This window comes from Callithrix jacchus, chromosome 14, assembly GCF_049354715.1.
Source record: "Callithrix jacchus isolate 240 chromosome 14, calJac240_pri, whole genome shotgun sequence".
NCBI classification, from domain to species: Eukaryota; Metazoa; Chordata; class Mammalia; order Primates; family Cebidae; genus Callithrix; species Callithrix jacchus.
The window spans coordinates 78406114-78419161 of record NC_133515.1 but is presented as its reverse complement, the minus strand read 5'-3'; the positions used below and the strand labels follow the sequence as shown (position 1 = coordinate 78419161).

General features: G+C 43.7%; 2 protein-coding genes across 13 annotated transcripts in view; both read right to left on the bottom strand.

Moving 5' to 3' along the window:
* The window catches only part of FEZ2 (fasciculation and elongation protein zeta 2), a 48211-nt gene extending 35957 nt beyond the window's left edge, over window positions 1-12254 (bottom strand). For 5 of the 7 annotated variants that reach the window (XR_004733673.3, XR_004733672.3, XR_004733671.3 and 2 more), the window contains exons 1-2: window positions 11957-12254; window positions 4363-4471 (exon numbers count right to left, since the gene is read on the bottom strand). Coding sequence is in view for 4 of the 7 variants with exons in the window: in XM_035272826.3 (XP_035128717.2) it covers window positions 4363-4471; window positions 11957-12246 (399 nt within the window). In the remaining 3 variants the exon portion in view is untranslated. The remainder of the gene's footprint in view (window positions 1-4362; window positions 4472-11956) is intronic. The other 2 variants (XM_054245046.2, XM_054245047.2) reach the window with 1 other exon arrangement.
* Window positions 12255-12268: 14 nt separating this feature from the next.
* The window catches only part of LOC103788005 (mitochondrial import receptor subunit TOM22 homolog), a 190305-nt gene continuing 189525 nt past the window's right edge, over window positions 12269-13048 (bottom strand). For all 6 annotated transcript variants that reach the window (XR_013526667.1, XR_013526668.1, XR_013526670.1 and 3 more), the window contains one exon: window positions 12269-12702. Coding sequence is in view for 1 of the 6 variants with exons in the window: in XM_078349504.1 (XP_078205630.1) it covers window positions 12696-12702 (7 nt within the window). In the remaining 5 variants the exon portion in view is untranslated. The remainder of the gene's footprint in view (window positions 12703-13048) is intronic.

The window sequence follows — 13048 nt, the reverse complement described above, 5'->3', positions numbered from 1 at the left end:
GCCAGGCATGGCACTGCTCATGTGTTGTCCTAGCTACTTAGGAAGCTGGAGTGGGAAGATTGCTTAAGCCCAGGAGTTGGAGGCTGCAGTCAGCTATGATGGTGCCACTGTACTCCAGGCTGGGCAACACAGGGAGACACTCTCTCAATCTATCAATCAATCAATCAATCAATCAATCAAATTGCTTCTATAAAAGAGATTATTATATTTTTCTTATTTCTGCTCTTAAAGGTATAAAGATGCACACAAAAGTCCCTGTCATCAAGGAAATGCACATGGAAGGAAAAATACAGCACAGAAGATGTTCTTAAGCTGAAATGAATGAGAAGCATTTTATCATATAAGCATATTCAAGAATGGCACCAGATTTAAAATAGGTTTATGACCAAAACACATGAGCAATACCAGTAAACTATTATAATAAATTTCCATGACAACAGAGATGATCCCAGATCATCTTTCCAGAGAGAGAGCCAAGTCCATTCCCCACAGAGATGGCATATGCTAAGAGCTGGAATACCTTTCAGGCTTTGCAAACTAGCCCTGGCTGTCATGGGTATCATTATTCACTCTCCCATTCGGCATAAATGTGTCTTCTCTTTGCCAAGCATTCCCATCGCTCCTTCCTATGCCATGGTTAGATACAGACCTGGTGGTACTGTTTCCCTGTATAAAACTGAAGATACATCAAATGGAAAAAATGTGCCCATGTAAGAATTTGAGATACCAGTTGCCTTACTCTAAAAAAGACCTATCAAATTTAGCAGTGTGCCATCTTAATCTTCAATCAAAGAAAAATTTTAAACTGCAATCTAGCAAACTAGTTTTCCTGAATGTTTTTCTCATTTTAATGCAAAAAAAAAAAAATTCTTTTGTCAAAAACAATTTTCTATAGACTTTGTTTTTTAAGTAAAATAATCTAAAGAATGCTTTTGGCCGGGTGTGGTGGCTCATGCCTGTAATCCCAGCACTTTGGGAGGTGGAGGTGGGCAGATCACGAGGTCAGGAATTCAAAACCAGCCTGGTCAACATGGTGAAACCCCGTCTTACTAAAAATACAAAACAATTAGCTGGGCATGGTGGGGCATGCTTGTAATCCCAGCTACTTGGGGGGCTGAGGAAGGAGAACTGTTTGAACCCAGGAGGTGGAGGCTGCAGTGACCCGAGACTGTCCTACTGCACACCACCCTGGGCAACAGAGCAAGACTCTGTCTTTAAAAAAAAAAAAAAAAAAAGAATGTTTTCGAAACGTAAATTTTATATAGCTTAGTCACGGAAAGAACAGAGCACCCAGGGGGCAATGGTAAATACAATAACTTACCCAGGTTAAAAAAAGGTTTAATTATATACTGTGTAATAGAATGATGTGGTGGCTTCTTACATAGTCCTTGTTGTCCGTTTTTCAGAAACTCAATGTATGCTAATCCTTCCTGAGAAACAGGGTTCTAATTTCAAATCTATTCATCACCAGAACAGTCATATCACAACAGAGAGGTGATAAGTGACTGATAAAGTGTTCACTTTCATCTGCTGAGTTTTTCCAGCTAAGGCTTTTTAATGTCAGTACTAGCATTAAACTCTACGCCATTACTAATCACTATCTTGGCAATGTCATTACCCTGGCATTGAAAATAACATTCAAAAGCCAACAAAAGGGAGCTAATTCCCAAAATGCAATCTAAGGACAATACAAGACGTACAGCCAATCCCTCAGTATCCATGGGAAATTGGTTCCAGGATGCCCCAATACCAAAATCTGCTGATGCTCAAGTCCCTTATATAAAATGGGGTAGTATTTGCATATAACCTCATATCCTCCTGTAAGCTTTAAATTACATGCAAATTACTTATAATTACCTAAACAACGTAAACAGTTTGTAGCTGTTGTATTGGTTTTTCATTATTATTTTTTATTGTTGTGTTTTTATTTTATTGTGGGGTTTTTTTTCAAGTTTTTTAATCCACGGTTGGCTAAAGCAGCAGATGTGAAACCAGAGAATATAGTGGGCCCACTATATATTTCAGTCAATGAAACTGGATTAAAGTGTCTCATTCATGCTGCTAATGTGCCTGTCTTTGAAACTATGAATGAAAACTCTTCTATGCTATTTTTTAGAATGTCAAAAAAAAAAGTACCCATGGACTGGTTTTGGTGCATTCAGCAGTATTTTAAATAATATCGAAAATATTTTTTAAAAAACCTTTCCCATCACAATCTCTGGCCCTACAGTTTCAATGGTACTCATTTCTTCACTCAACAGTGAACAGGTGTCTGCATACTTACTATGTGCCAGGAACAGTGTCATTACTATAAAGACAAATACAAATACCTGCTGGGAAGTCACAATCTAGTGACAGACTCAGAACTATGATTAACAAGAGAAGGCAGTGGTAATTTTAGAGACATGGACAAAGGGCTCCAGGGACAAGAGCCCCTGAGACAACAAGGCTAAACCCCATGGCACAGATAACAAGTCGTTTCAAAGATCACATCCCCACTAGTGTCATCAGTTCCCACAGAGGGGAGTATGTTTTCCTTCCATGCAGGGATTTAGGCCATGGCTAAATAACCATCTGTCAGAGATGCTGGAGGTGGGGATTCCCCCCAAGTGAGAGGCTGGATTAAGTGTCCTTTAAAGCCCCTTCCAACTCTAAAACTGTATAATTCCATGAGATCAGCGAAGGCTAAAACAGTAATAGGAAGCTTCAGAGAGGAAGGGAAACTTGAACTAAGCCCAAAATCATAGTCAGGACCTAAATAAACATAATACAGAGCAAAAGATCCCTCATTTTGTTCCTTTTCATTAAATGTATGCCAGGTCAGTCTGCAAAGCTTAATGGGATTAATGACCGGCACCATCAGGAAGATTTCTACAGCTACTGAATACTGGGAAATACAGTAAGAATTCTACATTTTGCTAGAAAATAGTAACAGTAGGCTTCTCTGATCTCACATATAAGAAAATCCTTTTAACAAAACACTAACAGTGCTATTAAAAATACTGACAGGACTACTGCACTATACTCCCAATAATCACATAATTATATTTAATGAAATATAAAGCACACAAGAAGATCTGGCATGAGTTTACATTATTATTTGATAAAGAACTTAAACAGCCTGGCCCTGAAACTTAGATCATTTGACTATGTTTCCCATGAACTTTAAACAAACTTAACAGTGTGATTTTCCACTTCAAGTAATTCTCTGCCCTTTTCTGCCCCCATACCTGTCCCATCACTTGTGCTCCACTTCGTAGTCAAGGCATCTTCACTTTGCAATACCAGGACATACACAGGGGCCCCCAAGAAAGGTAAGTTAGCCAAAAAGACAAGAACTAAAATATCTTTTTTTTTTTTTTGGAGATGGAGTCTTACTCTGTCGCCAGGCTGAAGTGCAGTGTTGCAAACTCGGGTCACTACAACCTCCACTTCCCGGGTGCATACAATTCTCCTGCCTCAGCCTCCCAAGTAGCTGGGACTACAGGCGCATGCCGCCATGCCTGGCTACTTTTTGTATTTCTAGTAAAGAAGGGGTTTCACCATGTTGGCCAGGATGGTCTCCATCTCCTGACCTCGTGATCCACCTGACTTGGCCTCCCAAAGTGCTGGGATTATAGGCATGAGCCACTGCACCCGGCCTTAAAAAGCTAAGAACTAAAATATCTTTTAAAGGTTCTCATTAAAATGTTAACTCCATGTTGAGATTCCAATACCCTCAGTATATTAAACCAAAGGCTAGCATTTTTACTGAGTGTTTCAGTGCATCAAAATTTTACTGAGTCTTTTAGTCCATCGTCACTGCCAGGTGCAGTGGCTCATGCCTGTAATCCCAACACTTTGGAGGCTGAGGTGGATCACCTGAGGTCAGGAGTCCGAGACCAGCATGGCCAACACAGCCAAATCCTGCCTCTACTAAATATATAAAACTTTGCCGGGCGTGGTAGTGCATGCCTGTAATCCCAACGCTCTGCCTCCCGGGTTCAAGCGATTCTCCCACCCGGAAGTTGAGGTGGGAGAGTTGCTTGAACCCGGGAGGCAGTGGTTGCAGTCAGCTGAGATCACTCTACTGTACTGCAGCCAGGGCGACAGAGCAAGACTCCATCTCAAAAAAAAAGAAAAAAAATTGTGATGGAAATTTAGCTACACATACAAAAGTAAGTGTGCTGGAGAAGAATTGGAGGAATGTGCCGGCAAGGTGACAGCCCCAGAGCCAAGAGAGTAAGACAGAGCCTTCCCAACTGATGTAAGTTCGGAAATAAGGGGCAGGTCAATGAATCTGTGTTAAGCAAAAATGCTACTATTTTAGTTCTATTATCAGCATCAGTTATTCAAAAACCATTGATTCATTTCCTAACTTACCCCTTTTTCTGAGAGGTTCAGAGTAAGCAAGTGCAAGGTCCTAGTATGGGATGACTTCCAGTCTACAGGCATCACATTCCCATAATTATCTGTCAGGGCATTCCAAATCCTTAAAAAGAAGAAAATTACAATAAATGAAAATCAATACTCTATATGTCTTTCTTAAACAAATGTTTAGTGAAAGATGATCACCAAATGTCAAAGGAGAAAAGCAGAGAGCACATTATCTCAAAAAAAAATCAACAAAGTAGAGTTTCCTAAACAAAATTAAGTGAAAAATCACATAACTGGGCTGATAAGAAGTCCTAAGGGAAGGTGAAGGCGTACAGAAAACCCCCAAAGTCAATAGGCAACATTTCCATCGTATTAGGTGCTAGGTACCTTCTAAGAAATGTATATGTATTAACTCATTTAATCTTGAAAAACAACATTAGAAGGGGAAAACATTATTATCCCCATTTTACAGATGAAGAAACTGAAACACAGGGAGGATAAGAAACGTTTCCAGGGTCACGTGAGTAATAAATACAACTGTGTATTACATTTACTTTTCTTCTGTAGCTTCAAACAACAGACCATTTCAAAAAGTGAAAAATTCCTCTCTAACCAAAGGTTTGTTATCCTTTCTGGAGAAAGAATTTGCTCTCAATGTGAGAAGAGGATTTAATATCTAATTTATAATAAAGAAGCAAAAGACTAAGGCAGATAAAATGAAAAGGAGAGAGAGGGAGTTCACAATAAAATGCACACAGGCTCTAGCCAATGCAGTTAACTGAGCTTATTACCCGCCAGCATTACAGGGAGGCAAGAGGGTAAAATGGAAAGGGCATTGGAATAAGACTAGGGAAACAAACTCTCATCTCCATCCTTCTTCAAACAAAGAGCCACTGGCCAAGCCTCTTCACCTCTCTAAGTATCCACTGCCCTTCTATAAATGAGAGACCTGGATGAGAAGCAGACACTCCTTCCAGCTCCATTACTCCAAGCATTAATTAAAATAAGATGTATTGAAGAGAATCCCAAACCACACCAGATAAGAACACCAAACTCAAATTTCATGACCGAAATTCAGGTTTCAATACCAAAGTAACAATCAGCCTAATAAAACATGATGTTTTATGAAAAACTAGAGTTCAGAGACACAAGTGAGTTGAAATCTAAATGGGATAAATCAAACACTAAACATATTAGCTACTTACTAGCTAGAGGTATACACAAAGATGTCATGTAAAAAATGTATATTAGGTATATAATTGTGAATAAACAATAGGCTTTCTTTCCAAGTGTATAAGGAACTAGGATACAAAAATAATCCTGGTTGGGGCATAAACATAAGAATAATTTTTTTTTTTAAGTTCCAGGGTACATGTGGAGGAGGTGCACATTTGTTACATAGGCAAACATGTGCCATGGTGATTTGCTGCACCTATCAACCCATCACCTAGGTATTAAGCTCAAGAATGAAATGTTTTAAATAGAGATATAGCACAGTTAACAAATAGAGATTAGGCACTAAAAAGAAGAAGCAATAGGACTGCAACTGCCAAAAGCATAACATCCCAAATGATGTTTGGCTTTAAAATACACATTAGGAACGGGCCTGGTGGCTCATGCCTGTAATCCCAGCACTTTGGGAAGCCAAAGTGGGAGGACTGCTTAAAGCCAGGAGTTCAAGGCCAGCCTGGGCAACAAAAGGGAGACCCGCATCTCTATCCAAAAAAAAAAAAAAATTTTTTTTTTAATTCACAGTCCCAGCTACTTAGGAGGCTAACGCAGGAGGGTTGCTTAAGCCTGGGTGACAGAGCAAGACCCTACCTCTAAAAATGTATAAATGAAACAAAAAAAATAAAATGAGCCTCGATAAAAATGTGAACCCAAAAAGCTCTCAAAAACTAATTCATTGGCACAGCAAAACTCCCACAAGCATGGTCCATTCCTATTCTCCTCTCTGTTGGAATCATATCTCCTCTAATGCCAGTGAAGTAGAATTAGAGGCAATGTCTGTAGACTGCTAAACTTGCTGGGTTTCTGGCTCATACCTTCCTGGGTAAGAAATCTTCAAATACTGAATAACTGATTATATTAGTTCATTTTCATGTAGCTGATAAAGACATACCTGAACCTGGGCGGGGAAAAGGGGGTTTAATTGGACTTACAGTTCCTCATGGGTGGGGAGGCCTCAGAATCATGGCAGGAGGCAAAAGGCACTTCTTACATGGCAGCAGCAAGAGAAAATGAGGAAGACACAAAAGCAGAAACCCCTGATAAACCCATCAGATCTTGTGAGACTTATTCACTATCATGAGAATAGCACAGGAAAGACTGGCCCCATGATTCCATTACATCCCCCTAGGTCCCTCCCACAATGTGGGAATTCTGGGAGATACAATTCAAGTTGAGATTTGAGTGGGGACACAGCCAAACTGTATCATTCTGCCCCTGGCTCCCCTAAATCTTGTATCCTCACATTCCAAAACCAATTATGCCTTCCCAACAGTCTCCCAAAGTCTTAACTCATTTCAGCATGAACCCAAAAGTCTGTAGCCCAAAGTCTCATCTAAAACAGGGCAAGTCCCTTCTACCTATAAGCCTGTAAAACCAAAAGCAAGCTAGTTACTTCCTAGCTACAACGGAGATACAGATATTAGGTAAATATGGCTGTTCCAAATGAGAGAAATTGGCCAAAACAAAGGGGTTACAGGGCCCTTGCAAGTCCGAAATCCAGTGGGGCAGTCAAATTTTACAGCTCCAAAATGATCTCCTTTGACTCCAGGTCTCACATCTAGGTCACGCTGATGCAAAAGGTAGGTTCCCATGGTCTTAGGCAACTCCATCCCCACGGCTTTGCAGGGTACAGCCTCCCTCTCCACTGCGATCACAGGCTGGTGTTGAGTGTCTGTGGCTTTTCCAGGCACAAGTGGCTGTCAGTGCATCTACCATTCTGGGGTCTGGAGGAGAGTGGCTCTCTTCTCACAGCTCCACTAAGCAGTGCCTCAGTAGGGACTCTATGTGGTGGCTCCAACCCCACATTTCCCTTGCACGGTGCCCTAGCAGAGGTTCTCCATGAGGTCCCCACAGCAAACTTTTGCCTGGGCATTCAGGTATTTCCATACATCTTCTGAAATCTAGGAGGAGGTTCCCAAACCTCAATTCCTGACTTCTGTGCACCCACAGGCTCCACACCACATGGAAGCTCCCAAGGCTTAGGGCTTGCACCCTCTGAAGCCACAGCCTGAGATGTACATTGGCCCCTTTCAGCCATAGCTGGAGCAGCTGAGACACGGGGCACCAAGTCTCTAGACCGCACACAGCAGGTGGACTCTAGGCCCCATCCACAAAACCACTTTTTCATTCTTGGGCCTCCAGGCCTATGATGGAAGGAGCTGCCATGAAGGTCTGTGACATGGCCTGGAGACACTTTCCCCATGGTCATGGGGACTAACATTAGGTTCCTCGCTACTTACGCAAGTTTCTACAGCTGGCTTGAATTTCTCCCCAGAAAATGGGGTTTTTTTCCTATCACGTAGTCAGGTTGCAAATTTTCCAAACTTTTATGCTCTGCTTCCCTTATAAAACTGAATGCCTTTAATAGCATCCAAGTCACCTCTTGAATGCTTTGCTGCTTAGAAATTTTTTCTGCCAGATACCCTAACTCATCTTTCTCAGGTTCAAAGTTCCACAAATCTCTAGAGCAGGGGCAAAAATGCCACCAGTCTCTTTGCTAAAACATAGCAAGGGTCACCTTCGCTCCAGTTCCCAACAACTTCCTCATCTTCACCATTGGCCACCTCAACCTGAATTTTATGGTCCACAATGCTGTTGGCATTTTGGGAAAAGCCATTCGACAACATCTCTAGGACATTCTAAACTTTTTCACATTTTTCTGACTTCTGAGCCCTTCAAACTGTTCCAACCTCTGCCTGTTACCCAGTTCCAAATTGCTTCCACATTTTCAGGTATCATTTCAGCAATGCCCCACTCTCTTGGTACCAATTTACTGTATTAGTCCATTTTCATACAGCTGATAAAGACTTACCTGAGACTAGGAGAAAAAAGAGGTTTAATTGGACTTACAGTTCCACATGACTGGGGAGGCCTCAGAATCACAGTGGAGGTGAAAGGCACTTCTTGCATGGTAGCAGCAAGAGAAAATAAGGAAGCAGCAAAAGCAGAAACCCCTGATAAGCCCGTAAGATCTCGTAAGACTTTTTCTCTATCACGAGAATAGTACAGGAAGACCTCCCCCTGGATCCCTCCACAACACGTGGGAATTCTGGGAGATACAATTCAAGTTGAGATTTTGGTGGGGACACAGCCAAACCATATCACTGACTATAGACCTAATCCTGGTCAGGAACTTGAGTAGGATACACTAGCAGGTGAAGACAGTCCAGGGTTTAAGGATATTGCTCTGTCTGCTTATTTGCTCCTTCTTAAATGAGGCTGTAAGAAATATACAAGTGAAATGGAATACTTCACTTAGAAGTGCCTGTCGGTGAGTTTGATCTTCCAAGAAAACAAAAGCCAATTAACAGTCTCCACCAAGGTCAAAATGGAGTTGGAAGGACATATAAGCAACTCTAGTGAAAGATTTCTAGAATTCTGCAGTCAAGACATATGAACTGCCTCCATCTTTATCATAAAGTATTACAACCTGCCATAAACAGCAGGCAGGACAGCTCTTTTGCAAGGAGGTCAAAGTTCTGCCAACATTAAATCCTGCAGAATACTCTTCTAAAGTAAAACTTCAGTAGGTAAATACAATCCATATTTAACCAAAACTAAAGCTGAGGCTTAGAGAAGTTAAATGCCCTAAAGTAGTGGTCCCCATCCTTTTTGACACCAGGGACTGGTTTCATGGAAGACAATTTTTCCACAGACCAGGGGTTGGGGGAATGGTTTTGGGATGATTCAAGCACATTAAAATTTATTGTGTACTTTATTTCTATTATTATTACACTGTCATATACAATAATTATACAACTCACCATAATGTAGAAACATGGGAGCCCTGAGCTTGTTTTCCTGCAATGAGATGGTCCTATCTAAGAGTAAGGGGAGACAGTGACAGACCATCGGGCATTAGATTCTTGTAAGGTGTGTGCAAACTAGATCTCTCACAGGTGCAGTTCACAATAGGGTTTGCGCTCCTACGAGAATCTAACGCTGTGGCTGATCTGACAGGAGGCGGAGATCGGTGGTAATGCAAGCGATGGGGAGGAGCTGTAAATACAGATTAAATACAGATGAAGGTTTGCTCACTCACCCAGCCACTCACCTCCTGTTATGTGGCCCAGTTCCAGTACTGGTCTGGGGACTGGAGACCCCGTGACCTAAAGCACAGCAATATCTGAGTAAAACAATGATCAATTCTATCTAGTGAAAAGGGAGCTGGAACAGACTATCCAGCAAGGGTGAGTATGTTTCCGTCATATAAAAGGGCCAATGACAGTGGTGACCAGCTCCCAAGTCCTGAAAAAAGACAGAGATTTCTTATGCATTCTCAAGAAACATGCATTACCACCAACATAACATCTACCAAATACCATTAACAAGAGCAACAAAATATTTTTTTAAGCAAAGGCTAAAACAACCTACTTTCCTGACAGTCTCAGTAAAACAAAGACTCTTAACGTTCTATGTACAATCCTCTAATTGATTTAGTTTACTCTTGATAAACCAAAATACATAATAAATCTACACTAATATTTAAATCCAGAATGTGTCCTGGGTTTACTAATTCAGAGTATCTAAATCTACATACACATAAAATTATCTTCTCCTTGGGAACAGACTTCCAGAAATGTCATCGTTTGCTGCTGACTGCATCCACGTGTGTATAAAATCCATCATAAATTCTTCCCTCCTCTACATCTGAACAGTATTCAGAGCAACCACTGAAAGGAGATGGGTCTCCAAACTCGGGGGAATCTGCACCACTGCTAGGCCACATTTACAAACCCCACTCCCAAAGCTGTCTTTTCAAGCTTCCTACCTTACTCCTGATAAATCTGTTTCACAGAAGAAAGGAGACAATCAGGCTGGAAACTCCTTTCCATGCCCATGATTCCTGCCCTGCCTCTCAAAAATTCTTCCCCAGCGCTCTGAAAATCCATTCCTTCCCATGTCCTCATTTTTGAGACAAAGTCTCGCTCTGTCACCCAGGCTGGAGTGCAGTGGTGCGATGACGGCTCACTGCAACCCTCGCCTCCCTGACTCAAGCAATCCTCCCACCTCAGCCTCCTGAGCAGCTGGGTCTGTGGGACCACAGGCATGCGCCACCACACTCCACTAATCTTTTTAAATTTTGTAAAGACCAGGTATCACTATATTGCCCAGTCTGGTCTCGAAGTACAAGCCATCCTCGCACCACAGCCTCCCAAAGCACTAGGATCACAGGTGAGCCACCATGCCCAGTCTTATTCCACTCATTTTACCTTCAGCCTCTCCGGGGACTCCTCTTCCCCTACATACACAACATACTCAAGTCCCCTCACTCTCACCATTCCTATTTACCATCTTTTAGTGGTAAAACCATGGTATATAATCACAACTCTTATTTAACCAAATTATAATTGCGGCTCAAGGTGGTTTAAAAAGTGCCCACAGGAACTCTGAGCCTCCCTTCGCCCAGCTTTCATAAATCCCTGTCAACCTCCTATCATTGCACTTAGGTGATACTGTAATTATTAATAGTACCTGTGTACGCCCAGCATTCATAAATCCCCGTCAACCTCCTATCATTGCACTTAGGTGATCCTGTAACTATTAACATTACCTGTGTATGCGTTGGTCTCCCCACCAGACCATGCGATCGTTACCATTCATAAGCAGGGCCCTTGGTTTTCGCCTGTGGCAGCTCGCACTCTACCAAGGCTCTGGGATGGGTCCCACAGATTCCTGTGCCCTCAATGCTGTCTCACACGTTGGTACTTATGCACAGGCAATACACTCCACCTAGAATGTTAGACCTTTTTCCACCTGCAGGCACACTCCCACGCATCAGTCAGATCTCGTTTGCGCGTTTCTCTATGAAGTCTTTCCTGACTCTCCTCAAACACACGCTTTTACGTCTCCCACATTTGGTACCTACATCCATTGCAGCGCCAATTATACCCATACAAATATCGGTTTACAGATCTATCTCCCATCCTACGATGCGTCGTACTCGGGAGGGGCAATGCCCAGGCGTGTTGGTGTTCTCTGTGCGAGACAGCGCATGGGACTCAGCAGGTGCTTAATAAACGCGACTTGAGTGAATGAATGGTGACACACGTGCCCCAGGAAGTGCCGTCTCTACGGGCTCTGCACAGGAGATTCTCCTCTAAAGCAAACGAGGGTTGGGTTTGCAGGAAGGAGAGGGGAAGGGAGCAGAGGTGGAGGTTTTCGGGGCGCGTGGCGGGCGGGGAGCAGGGGATTTAAACCTCCTGGCGAGCCGAGGCCGACAGCCCGAGGAGGGAGGCGAGAGGGCGGGGACTCCCGCGTCCGTGGAGGCGGAAAGAGGGCGCTGGGAGGAGCTGTGGCCGGAGGGCCGGCGGGGAGGGCGAGGGGCAGGGGAGGCTCCCGCCCGCTCCCGGCCGGGGCCCGCACTCACTCGTCCCCTTGCAGGAGGCTGCGCTCCGTGATGGGCCGCACGGCCGCCCTCGGGGGCTCGGCGCCTGGATCCGAGGGGCGGAAGCACAGGCTCAGCTTCTCCTCCAAGCAGCAGGCCAGCGCCGGGAAGCCGTCGGCGCCCCCGCTCGCCCCCACACCCGCCCCCGCCCCCGCCCCTGCCCCTGCCCCTTCCCCGGCCTCGGGGCTCGCGTTACAGTTCTCCTGGTCCAGGAGGCTCCGGGCCGGCTCCTGGAACTCATAGAAATCCTGCCAGTCCCCGTCCGCCGCCATCGCCGCCCAGAGCAGTCGTGCGCCCCGCCCGGGCCTGCCCAGCCCGGCCCCGCCCCTGCCCGAAGCCCCGCCCCCGCCCGCCACCCGGCGGACAGATCCCACGCAGTCCCTGCCCCGGCACTCCCAGTGGTCTGAGCCTTCCTGGAGTCGAACGCGGTGCTCCTAGAAAGCAAGACAGTAACTGCTTTGAGTCACTTCCTGTATTCTCTATCATTTAGGAATAACTTCCCTCTTAGCTTCCCTTATTAGAAACCTGGCCTAAATGTGGCTAAAATAAAGAACTTTTTTTAACTTACGACCTAATATCAGATTATGCCCCCAAAGTCGTTTTCCCCAAGGTAACCTGCTCCTTTCATAACTTGCCAACCAGAAGATCAGCCAGAGTCACTGTTTAAGTGGTACCGAAATTCATTCCTCAGATATTTTGGCTCTCATGTGCAAAGCATGTGCTAGAGCCTGCAGAACACAAAAAGATAAATAATTATGTCAGTTAATATTTGCAAAGCACTTAGAACAATGCCTAATAGTAGATACCATAGTGTATGTTATAACTGATACATGGGTGCTCCATACACAGGGCTTACAATGTCAGAGTGATAAGAGTAATAAATTGTTTATGCCTCACAAAAACTAAGTGTGCTTGGGCAGTTCAGTTTTGCAAGATGAAAAGCGTTATGGAGATGGATGGCGGTGGTGATGGTTCCATTTACCTGTTATGGTGTGTCCACGTGTGAGTGAAAATGATTCCACAACAGAGTTAATGTGCTGAATGTCACTGATCTATATACTTACAAATGGTTAA